This window comes from Anopheles gambiae, chromosome 3 (assembly GCF_943734735.2).
Source record: "Anopheles gambiae chromosome 3, idAnoGambNW_F1_1, whole genome shotgun sequence".
NCBI classification, from domain to species: domain Eukaryota; kingdom Metazoa; phylum Arthropoda; class Insecta; order Diptera; family Culicidae; genus Anopheles; species Anopheles gambiae.
In genome coordinates, this window is record NC_064602.1 from 96,241,299 (window position 1) to 96,259,730 (window position 18,432).

At 48.5% G+C, this 18,432-nt stretch overlaps 1 protein-coding gene across 3 annotated transcripts in view; it reads left to right on the forward strand.

Moving 5' to 3' along the window:
- Window positions 1–772: 772 nt before the first annotated feature.
- The window catches only part of LOC1280470 (ecdysone-induced protein 75B, isoforms C/D), an 87,164-nt gene continuing 69,504 nt past the window's right edge, over window positions 773–18,432 (forward strand). Inside the window, exons 1-2 of one of the 3 annotated variants that reach the window (XM_061661616.1) lie at window positions 773–884; window positions 6,733–8,897. In XM_061661616.1, coding sequence (XP_061517600.1) covers window positions 7,790–8,897 — 1,108 coding nt within the window. In that variant the 5' untranslated portion in view covers window positions 773–884; window positions 6,733–7,789. Of the gene's footprint in view, window positions 1,053–6,524; window positions 6,544–6,732; window positions 8,898–18,432 lie in introns of those variants that run through there. The other 2 variants (XM_061661615.1, XM_061661618.1) reach the window with 2 other exon arrangements.

Consider the following 18,432-nt stretch of genomic DNA (forward strand, 5'->3'; position numbering starts at 1 on the left):
ACTTGGACTTAGTCTAAATCTTCTAGGACTGAAGATGCCTTGAGGTCTTGTTCTAGATATTGATAATCTAGACTTTTTTTAATTAGAGCACAAGATATTTAAGAACCTTTCTTAAAAATAGTTTCAATTCTACTTCCATCTAACCAAAAACCGTCCCTCACTGTTACTCGGAAAGAGCGCAAGTGTGAGGGTGTGTGTTCGGTGCGCTTCCAAAAGGGAGGAACATGGGGAACTGCAGCGCATCCAGACGGAACACTAGAACGACCCATCGTACGAGGAAACGGAGGAATGAACAAGACTGCAAGAGCATGAGCGTGTGTGTGTGTTTGAGTGTGTAAAACAACATCAACCCACCGACATGCGCCGCATGTGCAGCAGAGCGAGATGCATCTGCCCCCTTGCGCGTCCCCTCGCAACAGAACCCATAGGGAAAAAGAACGGGGCGCCCCCTTTCGCTCTCTGGAACGAGCGTACGGAGGTTCTAGCGAGGAACCCGCATAAACCAGAGAGAAAGAGAGAGAGAGGCCACAAAGAGGGAGAGAGAATGAAGAGAGCGAGTGAGATAGAAATGGAACCAAGCCCTTAAACGTGCTCATGCGGGACAGGCTAGTGGGTGGTGGTGGGTTTTGGGGGGACTGAGAGAACCGGGCGGGTGGCGCACGGTGACGCGCGGACGGCCGAGAACCGAGAAGCACACACACACACACACCGGTGCCGGTTTCCCATTTCGTTTGGTACCATCACGCATTCGAGCCGAATGAAAGCGAAATCAGTTAAGGGAAATCTTTCGAATGGCTTGGACACACGGTTGACGTTGCGGACTCGGCCGGAGTTCTGTCGGAGTTTTACGTCGTATGGGCAGCGCCAGTGTTTGTTCTCCCGGGGTCCGAGAGTGTTTTTTTTTTATAATTTCGTTCGTTTGTTAGTGTGATCCCGCGGTCCTGGAAGTGAATTATTATTGGAGTTTAGGGGGATTTTACTGGTCAATTTCTCCAGCATTTGCCAGAGTAAAACTGACACTTACCGCTGTGTTTGAAGCTGCTTCCGGAAAGGTACGAAAAGCGAGGAATTGTGTGGAGCTAAAGTGCACCTCCAGAACGAGCACGGAATATTTACTTATCGCGTGGTGTTTGTACCGCCATTGTGACAGTTCAAATGTCAAACAACCAAACGTGGCTCAGTGGTTTTTTCAGTGGTTCCCGTAGCGACGACGGTTGCTTCGATACCGATCGAACGTTTTCCTCAATCTAATCGAATAATCAAATGCGGCACCCATACAAACAGCTGCTCCCTGTCGAGGACCGAGTTCTATGTGTTTCTGGTGCAATTGTGTGACACTTCGAGAACCATTCATTACAACAACACATTTTGGCAGCCATTTGATTGAGGCAGGGGAATGAAAAGTAGAAATGTTTAGCGTATGTGTATGTAAATGTGGACCCAACTCGGGATAACCACCAGCGGAGGAACAACAGACAACCTCAAGAGGCCGCACACACACCCTTAGTAGCGCGGGCAAAAGGGCACACATTATTATTATTTTCTCCTTCTCTCCGTCATCCATTGCTGTGTGTGGTGCTGTCACATCGTGTTTGTGTGTGTGTTTATGTGTCTCAGTGTGTGCCGTTGCCTCCCCAAAGATCGGTGGCGCGTTCGTCTTGTGTGTGTGTGTATGTGTGTTTGTGTGTGCCTTGGCCTTGAGTTTGCTCCGGCAGGGCCTTGACCCGGTGTCGCCGCGTGCAAACAAGAACTGAACCGAAGAAGCAGAGAAGAGGCATCCCGCGTGAGCGTGCGAGTGACAGGGATGGCACACAGACACACACACGAGAACCATGGGCGCAGGAAAGGAAAACAAAGCCGCAAAACGGAAGAATGGCACACAAACACTGGGAAGCAGGAGCAGCAGCCGCGTTCTGTTCTGTGCAGCCTGTTCAGTCGATTGGTTGGCAGTGATGATCCGTTTCTATTGGATTTGCTTCTTTCATGTGTATGCTTGCATAAAAAGCCCCGTAGTGTACAGCTTCACCTGTGAACTTCTATCTGTACTGAGAGCACACACAGAGATGGAGGTGAAATGTATTGAATAAAACCTCCCGCCCATGTGATAACACCATTATCAACGTGACCGAACACACATGAGTGGATGCGACATGGCGGGAATGAGAAGTGCGGTGTGACACTCCAGAATATCAACGCGAGCGACGGAGGGAAATGGGAGCAGTAGAGTGTGGTTCAACAATGTCAAATACATTTTATAATCAACGCGCCACCACCACCGGTCGGTGCCAAAGTAATAAACGTGTATTCAAGGTGAAATGTTGACCATGAAAATCGTTTCCCGTGTCTTTTTATAGAATTCGTTCTCCCGCGCGCACTCCCGGATCGTGTAGGGTATGAGTGAGCGTGTGTATGTGTGGTGCCTCTGTAGTATGGGTGTGTGTGCGCCTGGTAACTCGTGAGCTAGTGTTTTTCGCTCTCCCGCTGCTGCTGCTGCTTCTATTTCGGGGATCGGAAGAAAATGGGGAAGAACGTTTTGAATTGAATTTCAATCGTGGCTTTCTATCGACCAACTGGTGTGTGTGTGTGTATGTGTGCATGGACGGTAGTGTGTCAGCTTGAAGCAATAGTTTGATCGATGGAACAGAGTTCGATCGATGAAGTGATCAGAGTTTTTGGAGTGATGATCTTGAACTTATGAAATTCTATCCCGAGGACACAGCCATACACTTCCATGGACAAGAATAAATGTCATCTAACCAAGAATTGCAAGCTCTTGGTCCCGGTGAGATGCTTCAGGAGAGGGCACCAGCTACGGGAACTTTCGAAAAATCCATACTGTCTAGTATCCAGCCTAGCTCTCTCTCTAATGACACACTTTGAGACATCAATTATGAAGTTCCAGGAATCTCCAATGTTTCCTCAACTCGAAATAATTCAGAGTGTCACGTTTTAATCAGATAGAGATAGTGAAAGTGAAGAGATTAGACATACTGTTTGGCTTCAAGTATGCAAGATTGAGTAAAAGTTGAAACTCTGTTGCTTTTAGAACTAATTGCAAGCGAAGAAACACTTGGAAATCGTTGGAAAGTTACTTGATTATGAACATCATTGCATACACCATGGCAAAAACAAACAAGAGGAATAGCGAATTCCAATGTTTATGGGAAAAATTGTACTATAAAATGAAGGGACTGTCAAACATGTTCAAATAAGAGAGGTCTCAGTCATATAGAGAGTTCACAGCATTTCTTGAAAGCAAGAACTATCCTCTGTCACGTATTCAAAGATAGTAAAACTAGAGTAAATTGGAGCTCCTAATTATTCCAATGACAGAAGCTGGTATGTATTGGGAATGATCACAATTTTCGGTGAGATATTCTGTTTGGATAGTACTTGCCGTAAACCTCTGGATGTAGTTAAAAACGACATATAAATACTTTAAAAAAATCTTTTAAAATTATCGTGAACAGTATTGATCGCAAGACTTCTTATTTTTGTGAGTCACGCAGTCAAAATATTTGGGAATTGGGAAATCAAGAGGTTCTGCTCTTGCTTCAAGGATGCTACGATTAGACTAGATCAGTTGATACAGTCTGTTCTAATTCCCATTTGATTTCAAGTTTCTAGTTATTCGAGGAACTCAAAATGCTCAATATATCATGCAATTTTCGGGAATCGCAATGCAAATTTCATCATCCCAATTAATATACCGTTAAGCTGGACTAGGGATCATCCATTTCCACTTTACCCGTACGACCGTGCTGGAAACGAAAGAGCACATTCGCTTCCAGGAGGGGCCCGCATATGGATTTGACAGCCGCTTTGGCGCGTGACGCGCTCAGCTCCAAGGCCACATCCGGACGCCATTCCGCGTGCACGGCAACTAGTGCGGGGTGGACAAACGTATCAGACCGTTCTTCCCGGGACTGGAGTGTGTTTGCTTCCCGGGCCCCGTGTGAAGGGTGTGTTTGCTGTGTGAGGGTTTCTTTTTTACGATATATTTGCACAAGGTTCGCACCTTCCGAGCTTATTGCTTGCTGTGCCCTACGAACGGAATCGGAAACGAAACCGTTGTCGTTGTCTTCTAGGCCGTAGGACCGTAGAGTGATGGGATTAAATTGTGCAACAAATTAGTCGCTCGGCAGTCTCCAAAAATGTTATTTAATTAGGTGCAAGTAATCACCAAAATCCTCTGGGCATGAAATATCGCGTCACCCGCCGCGCGATGTGCTCCCTTAGTAGATCTGTTGCCCCTCGCTCGCTCGTTGGTAGTACGAAATCACTCACCGCACGCTCATTGTGACGCGCGGCGACTACTACAATCCCACTAGGCCATTGGGTTACCCGCCGGAGCGCGAGAGAGTGTGTTCGTGACTGTTCCGGGTTGAATACACGTTCGCAATAGGGTGAAGCACCAACACGCCAGCAAAGCCGCCCCCTGCACACAAACACTTTGAAATAAAACAACAAACACTCCCCTCAATGGGGGGGGGGGGGGAGGCGGTCTAGAAGTACTCAACACAGACACGCGGGAATAGTTGGCGGTTTCGCGCAACTGTTTGCCCCATGCGCGGCCCGTTCCGACGTTTGGCCTTGGAGCTTGCATGCGTCACGCCCCGTCCGGCAAAATGAGTGTATTTTTTGAGTTATTTGAGTGACGCTGTCGAAATACAGTGTCTCTTCGACCAATGAGTTACACCCTCGCGCGAGCCCTCCCCCTCCCCACCCGTAACGCACGGTGCGCTCTGCAGTTCTCAATGTGTTTGTGTTCTTTCGAGCCATGCTACCAACACATGTAAAGATAGTTGTTTCTTTCGTTTTTCGTTTTCTTTCATGCACTTATTCTAAAACTAAACACAAACACTGTCATTTTTTATTACATTAAACACTTTATTGAAACATAAAGTATACACTAAAGTACACATTTAGAATCCAATGACGTCATACCGGGTCGAGCCAGGCTGCGGGAAACTTGTCGACAATCTGCGTTGACTCTGTTCAGCAAATTCTTACCTGTGGATCCACGCACTGCATGTGCGTCTGTGCACACTGTTTATTCACTGCACACTTCACCAAAACACACCGGCGCACGAGACTTATAACGAAATGCGCATCAATGCACAAACACTGCGCGCGGGACTTTAAACAAAACACGCACAACCATCTCCGGCAAAGCGTCGCGCTGTACTGGTGGTTTTGCACGCGTAGGAGGGGGGGGCATACGGAGCGATGGTTCGATGCTGTAGTGTAAGCGAGACAACACGATGTGACGAGCAGCTCCAAGTTGAGCTCGCTGAAAGAAGACACACACACATTCACAGACGGCTCGTCAAAGCACGGTATTTGTATTGGTGTTAGTGAAGCGCGCGTGTAAAACAGAATGCGAACTCTCATCGCAGCGCGCTTCTCCGTGCTTCCTCAAGCTTCCTCATACCCCTCGGCCTGAATCACTCAAAATTTGGGGTCTCATTGTTTGCGTGGGCGCGTCAAAACCCTCCTCTCGCTCGCCGGTCCGTGTAACGGGTGTAACAGGAAATTTGCATGCGCTGCTATTGCGTCTGTTTGTGTGTTCTGATGCTCAAAAACCTGCTCCGCTGTGAATCGTTCTAATTGACGCATACAGCGTGAGGAATAGATCACTTTTTTCCCTTCGCAAAAGGCAGTAGGCCAAATAAATCGCCGTCGATCTGACACATTAGCATTAGCGAGAGGGAACAATCCGCTCGCTCTCTCTCTCACTCATGAGAGCTCCCTCTGTGACAGAGAATGAGAGCAGCGCAGTTGCACAATCCGACGCAAAACGAGGCAGAAAGAGAGAGCGGCGCGCTCGTGTCACCAGCTCCCGCCAACCCGTTTCAACCGATCCACAAAGTTTCAATTTCACGGCCACGGTCCTGCTCTCGTTTTCGCGCAGCGCTGCCTCTCTGTCGCGCTGATGCAACGCAAAGCGAAATGCGGAAGAGCCCGGCTCGACTGCTGAGTGCCGCGCTCGAGCGGTTTGCGTAACTCGCGCTGAGCTTGAGCGCTCGCTCGCTCGCTGTGAGTGTGTTGAGCCCGCGCGCGCTCTTCTCATCAGCCAGCAGCGGCAGCAGCAGCAGTTTGTTTGAATTGCCGAAAAATGTTGACCTTGAACTCGGCCGCGTTTGACAGGCGAACTCGGCCGCGAGATATTGCCGACGGTCGGCCCCTCGTCCCTGCGGCCTCCCTGCCCCATTCTAATCACACTACCTCCTGCTGGTTTGTGTGTGTGCGCGTGTGCGTCGCATTTGTTGTTGACGCAAGAAAAACGGTTCCGCCGCCTGGCCCCACTGCTGCTGGTTGGTGTGTTAGCGCTTTTTAGTTGATTCTCTGCGACCGGTCGGGCACACCGCGCTACAGCATTGGTATTGTAAAAATGTGCTGCAAGTAGGCACAACTGAGAAGGGCTACCACGTGGTGTGTGTGTGCGTGTGACGAGATCGAAGAAGGACAACATTACTGTTCCATTTTCATGAGCAACGTACGAAAAGTTTGCACACATTTTTGCACGGAATTTAGCTTAAGGTACTCGGAATGAAGACACGGAACACGAAAAGCCACTCACTGTCGGGTCTGGGAAGGATTTTCTTTTCGCGGGTTTGACCTTTTTCCCTTTTTCACACCGAGTTTTCCAGCTCTAACGCGTGGGTGAAAAAGTGAAAGTGAAACAAAAGCTTAATTTTTTCGCTCTTTTTCTTCCCGTTTTCCGTTCAGAAATGTTCTTCAAACGTCAATACCGTTCCCTGGCAGGCCGGAGGAACAATGAAAGCAACAACAACAACAACAACACGGCAAACCAATACACCAACAACACCTGACACAGTGACACCGTACATTGCCGCCTACTAGAGCGTGTTTCGTGTGTATGTGTGTGAGTGTGTGCGTGGACCTGGTTTCAATACTGTCATCGTCCCTCGGCATGCGTTTGTGTGAGTGCGTTGTTAGTGCGTGAACAAGTAGACCTTGAGTTTTTCCAACCCCTTCTTCCGTCATCAACTGTCATCATCAGCAGCAGCATCATTTGCATCATCCGGACGTGTATCGTCAGGAAGCGTTTTGCAGGATACAAGTGACTGTGTGTGTATGTGTGTGTGATATACTGTCGTTAAGGGAAATTTGTTGATTGGAAAGCAATACTTCTTCAAAGGCAGCTAAAACTATCCTCTTTGAAAAGGGATTTTGACACAAAAAGAGGGAAAAGGCGACGAAAGGTGTATGTGTGTGTGTGTGCGTCATCAACGGTTGGCAATGTTGATACTCAGGTTACTACAGCTGGCATGTGATTGTGTATAGAGTTTAGTACAGGCTGCTGTAAGTGTATATGTGTGTGTGAGTGTCACATACAGCAAGAGTTGCCTTGTTCCAGTACCACATGTATCTGTGTGTGTGTTTTGGGCTGTATGGAAGCAATAGTGTGTTACAGCAAAGAAGAAGAAGTGTGCTAATTGCTTCCGAAAAGTGTGTTTAAGAAATGGCAAGATGTGCAAATGACACGCCAACGTCTGTAAAGTACAAGCAAAAGGTGAAAGCAAACGTTTGTGAGCAAAAAAGAGAGCGTCCCACGGTGAAGAGCAAGCAAGGCAACAAGTGAAGCAAAGTTCGGAAACGATTGAAGTGACCACGAGTGGCCACGTGAATAAGTTGTCCTGCGACGGTGGTGTGTTTGTGACATTTCAAAGCAAGTGTGTAACATTTCGTGGAAAACAAACGGTTGGCTCCAAATTCGACCCCTCTGCTTCCATTCCCCCCCCCCCCCCCACCACCCCACAAAATGCAGTGTATTCGTAGTGTCGTCGGTGGTCCGAGTGGGGGAGCAGCAGCAGCAGCAGCAGGGAGTGCAGTGGAACGTAAAATCCTGATAAAGACGGAAGACTCACGTGGACTCGCGCACGGAGAACGGGGAGAGCAGGTGGAGCGAAGGTCACGCGAGGAGGGGAACGAGGGCTGCCGGTCCGGGCAGCAGGAGGCGCCGGACGATAAGAAGGCCGCCGGCACTGCGCCAGAGGTGCGAACGTTCGTGCTGGGCGAAAACCAGTGCATCGTGTACGGGGCCCGACCTGGGGACGGTTCAAGGCCAGCAGCGTCATCACCATCGTCCTCGTCCTCCGCCACACTCCAGCACCTTCCCATCTCGCATCTGCCACCGAAGAAAACGCTCAAACTCGCCCTCGGACTGCGGGGAGGCCCACTGTCCCCGTCGGCGTCATCCCGGCAGCCGTCCCCACCTCCCCTAACACTGCGCCGCACGTCCGACGAACCGGACCGAATGCTGGCCAGGATACAGATCGTGTCCCGGGCGCATCCGGGCGACGAGGGGGAGGAGGATGACCAGCAACAGCACCAGCAGCAACCCGGTGTGGTCGTCACCGGTGGACAGGGTGTGCACGTGATAAGAGACGGCCGGTTCTATCAACCTCAGCAGCAACAGCGCCACGAAGAGGCGATGGTAGAGGAAGAACCGGAGGATGCACCACATGGACAGTATCATGTCCCGCTGCAGCAGCAGCAGCAGCAGCAACACAGCAGCATTATCGTTGCGAACGGTGGCCGCTCCTCGCCACTTTCCCACCAGGGACGCCTTTCTCCTGCTGGCAGCGGGTGTGGCGGGGCGGCAGTGCAGCATCCCCACACGTCCAGCAGCATTACGACCACGACCACGATCCTCGTGTCGAACGAGCGTGCTTCCATCTACAAGCCGCCAACGCAGGCTACCTCTACCACAACGACGACGGTTTCAAGCAGCAAGCAGCAGCAGCAACACGGGCACGTGACCTCAATGCAGCCTCCACCTCCGCCGCCACCACTGAAGATGTCCAAGGGAGGCAGTGGTGGTAGTGGGGGAGGACACGAGGAGCCGTCCAGTTCCATGCCGGATTTGGGTAAGTCGAGATGTAGGACCTAGATGTAGTCTTGCAGACCTTGGGATATAAAAGGATATCAGGAAGACTTCCCCAAAAAAGTTGTGATGTCATCCACCATTTACCTGTAACATGTCACTTTTTTGTGTGAACTTTGACTCATCAGGTTCTTGACTTCTTGGACAATGACCGTGCGCACTCGTTAAAGATCAACTGTCAATGAGCAGGTTAAACACCGATGGTGTACCTCTACGGTTCATGATGAGTGCCACCAGTTTCATTCGCCTCCGTGATTTCGGCGCACAAATGGCAAATAACCCGTGAAGGTGAAGTCGGTGACGTCGTCACAGTTGCTGCCACTATGCGGAAGCAGATTTCATAATGGATCGAGTTAACCGAGCAACGAGGTGCCAAAAACAGCAACGTTTGCATCATCTCCAGTTTTGGTGTTGCAAACCCTCAAGGACACACTCAAGCCAAGCGATAACTGATGAAGAACTTACGTCAGTAGGAATGATTTTTGTGTAATGTTTGGCTTAGAGTCATTTTAGGAGAAATCAGATCCAATTCTATGCAAAAAAACGATGAATAATATCCATCTAAATACTTGATATTGACTGCAGAGTCTGATTAGTTTGCACAGACTTCAAATTAAAGCCTGTAAGCAGCACTCAGCACTCAACTTGGCTAATTAAACGTTCAAGTGAGCAATTTGTGCTTTTAATTGATTTCAAAATTATTAAAGCCTTACCCTAATGCACGGCCTCGACGATGTCAGGAGGCATAGCCCGGCCCAGGCCCGGCCCTGGTGCGGTCGGCTCGGTGAAATTAACTTCTCCAACCTCCAAGGACGACGAAAGGTGTGAGAGTGTGTGCCCGAAAGCCAATCAAGCATGGCAGAGCGGACATCGGTGCCTAGAATATGTATAATTATCCTTCACTCAGGGCCACCAATACACACACACACAAACACACGCATACACACGCTCTTGGTACCATGGCTATTGATCCTTGGCGTTGCGATGCTTTTTCCCTGTTTTCCGTAACCCCTTGACGGAGGTCCGTGCATCCCTTTCGTTCCAATCGAGCGCTTTTCCATTGCTAAAGAGAGAGAGAGAGAGTGTGTGTGTTAGCAAAATCCTGAGGAAGGATGTGAAGAGTCGATCGGGAGGGTATCGTTGGGTACTGTTGGGTGGGCTCACGCTATTCCTTTCTAACGCACACGCTTATCTCACCCTGACACTCTGTCCCGCTTTTGCCGCTGCCGGGAAGCGGCAAGGATTATGGACTTCGGAGGTTTGGGGGAGTGCCATGTGGCCTTCACTTTGACTTTGTATGGCCGCTGAACAGTGCTACGGAATGCCCTTTTCGGACGGCCCTGGTGTGGCCACTGTGTTGACCTTGGCGCTGGAATAGTTGGGTTGAGAAGGCAAAAAAGCAGCTGTGGTCGACGGACGACATTTAAACTCCGGCTCTCCTGGGTGTGTGTGTTTCGTGCGTGCCTTAGTGATGGCCACGTTCACCGCCTACTGCTGCTTCTCTTCATACACGCACCTCACTCCGCACTTTCGTTCAAAGTTGTTGTGTAGCAAAAGAGCAAACAGTTCAACGGCAAGATGGTACCCCCGAAAGTGCATTATTGTGGACGGGTGCAGAAGAGCTTTTTTTTCCTTCTCACCTTGCTTGAACCTTCTGGCACATGCGGTGCTCCAACAACGATACCAACACCGTTAGTTGGTTGTTTGTGTGTGTGAGGGGGGACAAAGGTTTACACAAACAATCCGCATGGAGCGCGCTGAGCTTTTGGCAACAATATTTTGGCAATCCGAGGGAGCACGAGGAGGACACCGTTTTGCGGTGTGATGAAGTGTGTGTTGTTTGAAAACTCGCAAGGCGCCCGGGAAGAGTTGTTTGGGCATGGTGCATGGTAGGGGAAAGGGTAGTGCAGAAGCCATTTTTTCTTCATTTACACCGCTGCTGCACACGCTCCTTGTTGTGCGTTGAGCCGTGCCGTGACCTTTGCCGTGAGGATTGAAGGCATCATGCCCGTTGTTTCGGACGTTGTTTAACCGCAATGCCTTAGCCCCGTTAGCGGGAAGAAAGGCCTGAGCACGTGTGTGTGTGTTAATTCTAGGTGAGTTTTTTTGTCGTTTTTTGTCAATGAAATTCACACTCCCCCTGAGTGATGTTGTGATTCATCCACACACACACTCAGAAAAAGCAACATTCAAACAAAAACCCTTCTGCAGCAACTGGTTTTACATGCGCAGCAAGCACTGTACGCGAATGTCGAAGGGGGAGAAAGTGCAGCCGAATGGAATGTGGAATTTCTCCCAATCCGTTAGCGCCCTCTGTTGGACGGGCCGCGAAATGAGAGCAAGAGATACAGAGAGAGCGAGCGAAAGAGAAAGCGAGTGTGAGTGAGTGTGGATAAAACTTTTTCCGCCAGTCGCTACTAGATGGCACCACTGGTCACCGTCGCGCTCGCGCTGGAAGTTTGGGAAATGTGGGAGATGATGGGAAGATGCGGTGTGGAGATGACTGGAGCGTTGAAGCCAATTTTCTTTTCCTTCATTCTCGCTCTCGGTTGAGTGTGTGTGTGTGTGTGTTGGCGTGGGGCCGTGGAAAAGCTTTTTGAAAAGCTCACTTTTTTATTCATTTGGTTAGCGAATTAATGCACAGAAATATTAAATTGACTGTTTGCAATGCATATAACTGTTTGCAATGTTTATTTTTAATTATGCTTTGTTATGTTTATAAAATGAACACATTAGTATTGTTGTTTCTATGCTAATAATTAAACAAAAATGATTGAACTCACTTGCGGAATATATTTTAAACGTTTTATGCATCCTTTTTTAAACAATTTTTTAATGCAATTTATAGATTTTTTCCATTTTTTGTTGAACTAAGAATATAAGGACCGCTAAATTCTTCTTTTTTGTAATTGTTGTATCATTTTCTTCATATGATAAATTCATGAGATGGAACGCAAAAAAGCAAAAAGTAAGAAAAAAACACAATAATTATACAGTATGGGTGTAAAAATATCGAACAAAAGAGAAAGATGTGTAAAATCAAACACAAAAAAGTTTAGAAGCGAACAGAAAGAGAGACAGAGAGAGAGAGAGAGCACGTAAGAAAGGGAGAACAGAGTGATGAAAGAGGAATGAAATATTTTCGATAGTAAACCGAACCAGTTGGGGAGAGCGAGGGCAGATGGGAGGTGGCAGCATGTGAAGGAGAAATTAAACGTGGGTTGAATGGGTGGGTAGGTGTGTGTGTGTGTGCACACCTGGTACACGACGGTAGTGGAAGAGCCCCAAAACTGCATGAAGGGGGGAGCAGTGTGCTCAAGTTCGATGAACCACAAGAGAAATTGAACGGGCATGCGACCTGCAGCAGCACCACCACCACCACCATTGCTTGGGGCACCACGGGAAGTTTGGTCAGTTTGGTGGCATTTTTGTGTCTCTGTCGTTCCGTCCGTCGTCGGACCGTTTCGTCGCCTGTGATTGAGGAAGTCGCTCGGGCGGCACAAGGCGCGATGGCGGCCGGTGATTGACTGTGTGACCGAAGAGAGTCAAAAACGCACACAGGGGGAGAGGAAGCCAGTGGGTCATGGGTAGCAAATCGGCTACGGAGGTGTGTGAAAGTGTGTGCGTGTGTGCGGTTTTTGTTAAAGTTCATTTGCGATCGCGATTCGCGGCGGCGACGGCGGCATTCTCCCTTCGTGCAGCAGCAGGAGCGTTGCAACAGTGTGTGCATGCATCGGGGCATTATTATGCTTTCGATCGTTTTCAATCGAACGCGCCCGGTGCGGAATGTACGGGGAAAAAAGATAGAGAGAGAGGAGGAACTTGATGCTTTCACCTCCTTTCGATCAGCTCGATCAGTCGCGTTACACGCCAAGAGAAAGAGAGAGAGAGAGAGATACGAAAGAGAAAGGAGACGAGGACGGTACAGATAGGGGGAAGGTAATTCTTTTCGTGCGGATCTCTACTTTATCAGCTTGTAAATGCTCTGCAAATCCATTCACAAATGCTCTGTAAAGGCTAACACTTGGAGGGAAAAAGGAGGAACAGCCGTTTACTAAAACTCCAGCAAAGGGAAACCCACCCAAACACACCACCCTCTATTCAGAGACATTGAACTCCGACAACGACATCGAGAGATGGTTGACCCCTTGATGCCCTCGTCGACGTCTTCCGCGGAGCAAACGGACAAGCTGTCCACGACGACAACAATGACATTTGGAAAGTAAAACTGATCGACAGAGAGAGAGAGAGAGAGAGAGAGAGAGAGAGAGAGAGAGAGAGAGAGAGAGAGAGAGAGAGAGAGAGAGAGAGAGAGAGAGAGAGAGAGAGAGAGAGAGAGAGAGAGGGAGAAAGAGATCCCCAACCAAGGCCAATTTCACTGTACGCCGCCCAAGATAACATAGAGCTGTTGTGGATGGTGCAGAAGGCCATCAGGGAGGGGGGAGGGGGTACATCACCCACGCCACACGAGCCTAAAACTGTGGCGCGGGTCTCGCCTCGCCACAAAATAAATAGGACACTCGACGATGAAAATGAAGGTAAAATGTGCAGCAAAGCGTGTACGACGCTGGGAAAAGTGGTGGAAAACTTACCCCGTGGAAAGGGGGGAGGATGGGGGGGGGGGGGGTCATAAATATTTGCCATTTCGGTGCCGAGTGAAAGTGATACACATTTCGCCGGCCGATTGTATGGAAAATAAATCGCGTTCACTTAATTGGCACAGTTTTCTTCTCCCTCGCCTCATGCAAAAGGGTCGTCTTTATTGGAGCAGTTTTGTTTTGCTTTCATTTTAAAGGAGAGTATGTTTAAGGCATTTTTTGGGATGGAACTTTCTTCCTATTTTTCCTTATAAAGGTTGTTATTTTCACAAAGAAAATTAATACAAATATGGTTATGTTTTATGCTAAAAATGAAACTAAAACTTCCCTAATGACACTGCTGCAAACCATAAAACGATGTCTTGGGATCAGTATTCTATGACATTACACCGCTACGCGCTAGTTGTAATATGAATTAGCAAAGACAATTTCCACAAAAATCCTCCCTAAACCTCCGCTCTAACCGTGAGAAGGGAGTTGCATTGCAAACAAAAAGCCTATGTGCAAATGATGCGCCCTTCCCCACCACCGCAGCTGCTTTGCATGCAAGAAGATCGCGCGTTGCATTCTTAAGATGTCTTTCAGCGTGCAAACATGCAGGCACGACGGCGAGACCAGAACGTACTGCTACCTAGAAGACGGCAGGGTTGGTTATTCTTAGAAATTATCGTCGACCCCTCGGTAGAATAATGATGCGAAACTACGCCCTGCGCGGTGGCGTTACTTGTGGCTTCAGAACTCCGTTTTGCATTCAATATTTCTCTTGCCACGTTTCCTATGTTGAGTAACATTTATTTAAAATCATGACTTGACTTCAGAAAACAACGTTTTGTTGTTTGTAAAAAAGCTTTTAATAGCCATTTCTTCTGTTTTCCTGCGAGAGTAGATCGTGTAGATTGTGATGTAGTGTGGTAGCCGATCGTCGCGATCGTATCTCTACTAGGGCAGCGGCACAAAGACTCCAATAATAGGGAGGGGGGGAATGCGGGGGCAAAAGCGGGGGGATGTCCATGAGTCAACGAACCCCCTTGTCGTGGATGGCGAGCGATCCGAGCGAGAGATGAGCGATGAGAGAGGCCACGAGAAAACCGAAGCCGATGAGGCTATGCAACCCGACCGCGGCCGCCGCTGCCATTTCATGCTAAAAAGGTTCATGACCGGTGCTAGGGTCTCTGAAACGATCGTGCCCTTCCCCCTTGTTCGCCTCCCTTCCCTTCGGTCCCTTTCCTGCAAACGAAAGCTGAGCCCGAATCGGTCGGGCGAAAGAGGGAACAACCAGAAACTCCTCTCACTCGCGGCATGCAGCGCGATGCACATTTTTGCACTTTGCACATGACGCTCGCTGGAATCGGTTGCTCATGTGCGTGCGTATGTGTGTGTGTGTGTGACACAGAAGATCCGTTCAGCAGTTGAAATCAGGTTCATGACCGACTGAAGTACAGCGCGTAAGAGCGTTTTGCGCCATGAGTGTACACGCTGATAAAGGAAGCCACTGGTGTGAGTGGTGGACGCGTTGAGGGACGCGTTGTGTGTGCGCCTGTCCACATCATCATGACGCACTGAAAAATGAAGGGGGATTTCCTCTCGGGGATGGCCTTTTGATTAAACGCTCCTTTCTTGAAGCATATGTAAAACGTTATATTGTGTGAGTCATCAGCTAAATCCACCCAAAAACGATCCCAAACAACGATTGAGCTCCACCGTGGGTGTTGCGGAGGGACTGTTAGGACACCAGTCCGATCCAATCCTATTTCTCACACATGCCTAATACGGGACAAAACCAATTTTCGAGTGTTCTTCATTCTGGTTTCCCCCCATCTTCTATACGAGATATCTTCGCAATCAAACTCCTCACACACAACAGTCGATGGTGCTGTCGGCCACGAGTTGGAACTGGTTTGGTCCGATTGGCCTCACCAGTGGGCGGGCAAGGAAAGTTTCACGATCAAAGATTTGTTCTTGGCGAAGCTTTCGGTTCTGATTTTGGTGGACAAAGATGGTTAAAGCAGGTTTCCCGCTTTGGGAGAGTTCTTCCGTGAGCTTGATGGAGGTAATCGTTCGATCAAAATGCTTCCGACGACTGTGACGCACTCTCCGATGTGAAGGTGAAGGTGTTTGATTGACGTTGGAGGTCGTGGTCGAAAAAGAAAAAAAAACCTAAATTAACTATTGCCATAATCCCAAAAAAGCTATTACTGTAGTGAGCGTTGCATAACTTCAGGCGTAATTTCCTTTCTAACTCATTCTTGTGCGGCTGACCTACCTATTTTTAACGCTGTACAGCACTGCCAAACCTTCCATTAGTCTTTGCACACCTGTCCAAAACTGGATAAACCAATCCCGCAGGTAGACAGCAAAAGAAACCAATCCGGATAACGATCTAAAACGCTACCGGACTCGCCGGCTCCTCGAAGGTTCATTCAACTCCACTGCCCCAACGCGCACAAATCCTCACGGTCATCGCACAAAGCCCCGACAAAGAGCTTTTGGCCTTTTTCTTAGTCTGGTCCGAAATTCGCAACAGCAGCCCAGGGGTAGATGATGGTGGACGAGTAGACAAGAGCGAAGATCCCAAAAAATGGGTCCCATAGACGGAGCACGAATGGCCTCCAATTAGCACAGAATCGACCACCGCAAGGTGATTAAACTGTTGATCACTTCCGCGCGCGAGGACAGACGACCATCTCATCCCGGTCCGAATACAAATGAAGTCATTTTTTATCCATTTGGGACGATTGTGTGGATCGTTGGAGGATGTTTTGGAAGGTCGTTAGGATTTCCTGGAAGTCCAAAACTGTGTGTATGTGCACGCGTATTTAGAATTTGAATGCTTTGGAATTCATTGGCTCGTTTTAATTTTAGCGCAATATTTTGGTGTGCTTTTTTCTCCATAACGACTCCGAAGTTCACTTTCCATGAAAAAAGGCTTCACTTTCAGCTTTATTTTCCCATCCGTGACATTTTCTGGGGAAGGTTTCGTTCCGCTCGATTCCATAAATTCATGCACAAAAAAAAAGCGTTCGAAAAATAGATACTTGCACTTTTATGAGCCGTCTTCTCTCCAGACACGTGGGGGACACAAATAAATAAAATAAAGAAAAGTCCCCCCACCCCCACCCAACCCCCCCGAAAAAAAAACAAGAAACAAGGGTAAAGATCGTGCCAACCATTATGCACCCGGTTCGTCTCCGTCTCCTCTCGCTCCGCCGGCCACATCTCTGCCACATTCTCTCCACAGCACGCGGCTCCAAGCGGCGAACCTTCACTTTCAACGAGCGAAAGTGTTACCTTTCTTCGGCCGTCCGCTTTTGCACTTTCTTCGTCCACTTTCTTCGCGGAGCTTGCTTGAGAAGGAAGGCTCTCCAGTCGCTGTTTCTTTCGCGCACACTTTCTTTGGGGCGCTGGAGCGCCTGTGGATGGATCAGCTCTCGTCAGTTTCACCTTTCCTCGCAATGATCGTACATCTCTCCGGCTCGTCGTGCGAAAGGTGCACGACCCACGATCGCATTTTATTTTTCGCCGTGTCTTTCGCTCTCCGTGAAGAAGGGTGATGAACCCGCCTGCATGTGGGGTAAAAAATCAGGCTTTTAAAGTGTGTTTTTTTTGTGTGTGGTGCTACTGGAAGAAATTTTTGGAGGCATATATTATTGTTACATTGTTGTTTCACTTGGTCAGTGGATTTGTATCGCTTTTTTGTGTCAGTTTTCCCTTTTTTGTTCGGGCTCGGTTGCAATGCACGGGTTTAATAATTTCTTTTATTTCTCTCTTGAACCTTGCGCTCAGATGGGCTTGTTTTTGGAGCCTAGACATTCCAGGTCCGCTCTGCTGTTGTTGAAAGTGTAAATTTCGCTTTCATTTTGTGGCTTTAATTTTGTACGATTTAGTACGATCGTAGCGTAAAACTCTTTTCCTCAACGTTGTCAAAGTTTCAATGTCGAGTTCAGACATTTTTGTACAATAAAGCTTGTAAATTGGAGCTCATTGTCTCACCCCACAACGAGCCAAAGTCAGTCAAAATTGTAGTTAAAAATCCTTTTATTTAATTGGAAGTCGCTTTATCAATGATTTTTCATCAACATAAATACAAAAAACAGGTAATCAAAGGGCACAATGCAGGCACAACCAATAAGAGGGATAGAAAGAATGCATCTCGAATGCACCGCAGCGTGGTCTTCTCTTATCTAGCCGCACTCTGCGATGATGGTTGCTGACGTTCGTTGGCCGCGATACTGCAACGCAATGCCTCCGATGTGGAGGCAGGGTGGCATTAGACTCGGCTGCAGCTGAGCTGTGTACCTCCTCCTCCTCTTCCCTGTATGTGTGTGTGTGTGCGTTTTGTGGCATTGCGCTGGACCATTGACTGGAAGCAACACAGGGAGGAAGCAGCAGGCGAGCAGGCGAACAGGCAACACGAGCGCGGGGATGTATCCTTGAGAAAGTTCAGCACTTTATCTCGGTCGTTGACATCCACCTTATCCCACCCGTTGTCCACCAACACCAATTCCGACCGTCTCTGTCCTAGTGGAAATGTGAACGATGACGTGAAGAAGAAGAAAAAAACACTCACACACACTCAATCGTACCTTCGATAACGGCCACCAAGGGCACCTAGAGGGGGTAGATGAAGAGGGGAAGAATGGACATTATCGTTATCGGAGTAGGAGGCCTCCTCATGATTTTGATGCTTGCTTCCGTCTCTCCGCGCGCTTGTCTGCCCTGCCCCTTTGGGAATTGGAAGGAACCTAATTCTTGGTGCTCTGTAGACAGGGGGGCAGTAGGTTGACGAGATAAGTCTAGGTTTGCTCTACCGGTTGACCCAACACAGTGAGAGTTCTGTGTTGTTTGTTGCTCCAATTACCACATTACATCAGCCGATGTACACGTGTTGATTTTGCTTGTCGTAAGAGTGAGTTCACTTTT